At 46.0% G+C, this 2971-nt stretch overlaps 1 protein-coding gene across 1 annotated transcript; it reads right to left on the minus strand.

The window, feature by feature from the left end:
* Positions 1–1043: 1043 nt before the first annotated feature.
* On the minus strand, positions 1044–2691 carry LOC146200411 (uncharacterized). The gene is made up of 2 exons (XM_084592353.1): positions 2545–2691; positions 1044–1622 (listed from the first exon to the last, which is right to left on the minus strand). The coding sequence occupies exons 1-2, from the start codon at positions 2689–2691 to the stop codon at positions 1044–1046; spliced, it is 726 nt and encodes a 241-aa protein (XP_084448479.1).
* Between the last annotated feature and the right edge of the window lie 280 nt (positions 2692–2971).

Here is a 2971-nt window from a genome sequence, read left to right on the forward strand (position 1 = left end):
ATCCATCACGAACCCGAAAATTCTGTACACGCATGTTATTTTTTTTTGTTCTATCTTAACGCGAAGTAGTTTACGAATGCAACCTCTCGTACAGTCTAAGATATCTCAATACCAATCAGTATATTCTCAGGTCATTGCTGGGGGTGCTTACGCTTTTTGCTATATGTTATCAAAAACGCTCCCCTCTTTTTCTTTATGGATGTCTCAACTACCTGGTGTGAGCGCAGGAGAAATTTTAAAGGCGAAAATTTGTAACGAAAAACCTGTTTACATTATGCTCATTAATACTTCCACAAAGCATAGAATAGTGCATAGGTACCTCATAACTAAGGGTGGGGTCACCTAAGCTGGGTTTGTAAGCTATGATAGTTCCTGTGCTCATAGCCAGTTCTCAGATATTTTCCGGAGAGTGCCTTCATGTAAGGATGTCTAACATGGGAACTGGAATCCTTGAATTCAGCATGGGAGAACAGAGACTTCTCATGTGCTTTTGATTTTTATTCCAGCATAAGAACAATTATCCTGATGCCACAGACGTGAAAACTAGGTCGTTCAGAGTAGTACTCTTCTTTCCTAGTGGCAAGCATGCCAAAACATCATTATCGACTAAAGGTTTTTAAACTCTGATAAAATTACTCCAACACATTGACTCTTCTACCCAATAAATGTTATTTTGTAAAAACTGTAATGAATATAACGCAGACGGTATCAAGCAGATCTGAATAGACAAATATAATACAGAACCAGGATATGAATTTGAATGCGCTCAGCCCAATATGGTTTCCAAAAAAACAAAAGCTTATTCGGGAAACGCTCCGTGTCCACAGACTAGGAGCACATATTACAGAGAGCTCTCGCTCAAACGGTCATGAAAAGGAGAATATAACGATGGGTTTGTTCGAATTTATTTCCTATTGTGAGATTGACGCAAAGCAATAAAGTGGTAGCATGAAACAAAAACGATGCAATAAATGACTTTACTCAGCTTCAACCATCCGCTCGTATACGCGATGTTCTTCATTTGAAATATGCGGCAGCATTTGCTACCGGCGGCGATACCCATATTGACCGGCAGGCCATCCAGAGGCAGAACCGTAGCCACCCGGCGCGTATCGGCTGTCAGCGTAGCCAGCGGCACCTTGGCCGTAGGGAGCGTATCCTCCGTAGGCATATCCTCCGAGAGCAGGGCCAATAGAAGCGAAGCGGTTAGGACCGTAACCACCGTAGCCATAGGCGCCAACGTTGCCACCGTATCCTTGTCTACCGTCTCCATTGTAGGCACTGCCGTAGATGGGTGCAGCAACCTTTGCACCGTAGGCGAATGGGGCGACTCCGGCCGTTGAGCCTGCTGTACCGTAGCCAGGGGTCAGCGTGACAACCGGTGCGGCGTTGAAGATGACGTCGGCACTTGCCCCAGGCGCGGTGCCCGGCTCGTTGGTGTCCACTGTGGCACGGAATCCGTTTGCGTCCGCTATGTAGTTGACCCGGCGGTAGAGGCCGTACGCGTCCCGGTAGCCGTACGAACCGGTTTTAGCATTGTTGGCGTCTCCCTGCTCACTGTGGAACTGGCGGTTGCCGTACTGGTCCACGTTGTCGTAGCCGAAGCTGTACGGCTGAGGCGGCTGCGTGAGAATAAGTGCGCATTTGTTGGTGTGAATGGACCAGTGCATCGCGCTAGGTCCCACTGGGGCGGCGCAGTGGTTAGGGTGCTAGATCGCTGACCTCGACGACCTGCTGTGTTTGAAAGGCGGTTAAACGCAAGCCAGCGTGTACTGTACTACGTCAGTGCTCGTAAACAACTCCAAATAGTCGAAACCATCTGATCCTTGCACTATGGAGTCGATTATAGCCAGTGACACTTTGGGGCGTTGAGCCCCGTGCACCGTACCGTACTATATCATACCATACCATACCATACCATACCATACCATACCATACCATACCATACCATACCATACCCCCATACCATACCATACCATACCATACCATACCATACCATACCATACCATGCCATACCCTAGAGTACTGTACAATAATATAACATACCATGACATAGCATACCTTGCCTACCGTACTATTAAAACGCGCTCTTTTGCGCTATATATACAGACTCGACGAATCTGTAATGCCGTATGCGGTAGGCTGGAAAATGTTTATGCTTCATTTGCGCTCTATGGGAACAAGGGACGTACGTAGCCATAGAAGAGGGCAGATACGAACACTTAGAGTGTGAATATGTCCCTGGCGATCAGTGTTGTAAAGGCTACCCAAGCAGTTACTGCGAGAAACACGACCATATAAAACGATCATGGTATATAACAAATGTTTCCATATGCTCTTATGTTGGATGAAACTTAAGATTACTCAGTTATCAGTCTAGCTTGACTAAGTGCGATGAGCCTATCCGTACTCAGATAGAGGCTACAATGTTCGTGTTTACTTACAAGAGAATAATACCGAAATATAATTGTGTACTTTCTATCTATGTAATTATGTTTAACGCGGTCAAGAATTACAACAGAGTACAAAATGTGAGGGACTTACTGTGGCATAGTCGGCGTAGCCTCTGTATGGAGCAGCTGGTGCAGTTGGGAAGTAACCTCCGTATCCGGGGCTCGAGTATGGAGCTGCGACTTGATGGTGGCGTAGGGCGTATGTTCTGGCCACAAGACAGACGGCTAGAAGTTTCATCTGTAGGAAGCAGTGCAGCTTTTATATAGAGGCGTATCTTTATGCGGACAGCATCAGCAGCGCAATCACCATCGCACAGGGCAAACCAATGGACTGCGAAAAGCAAACACCCTGTAAAAGTAGTAGGAGTTGGGTTGTATGCAGTTGTAAATGCAATAAAAAGCTTTGAGATCAGTGCGATGACCCGCGCTGGAGAAATGCGAAAGCATACTTATCACTAATTCATAATCGTTAATCATGTTATCACTACTTGTGTTTTCGTTTGCGATAATTATCTATT

Source organism: Amblyomma maculatum, chromosome 2 (assembly GCF_055883805.1).
Source record: "Amblyomma maculatum isolate TAMU_Amacu chromosome 2, ASM5588380v1, whole genome shotgun sequence".
NCBI classification, from domain to species: Eukaryota; Metazoa; Arthropoda; class Arachnida; order Ixodida; family Ixodidae; genus Amblyomma; species Amblyomma maculatum.

Bases quoted from the DNA above. Each gene is read 5' to 3' on its own strand.
- LOC146200411 (XM_084592353.1), bottom strand. From the start codon at position 2,691: ATGAAACTTCTAGCCGTCTGTCTTGTGGCCAGAACATACGCCCTACGC. The intron at 1,623-2,544 runs GTAAGTCCCTCA...ATTCTCACGCAG, and splicing joins GCTACGCCGACTATGCCACA to CCGCCTCAGCCGTACAGCTT.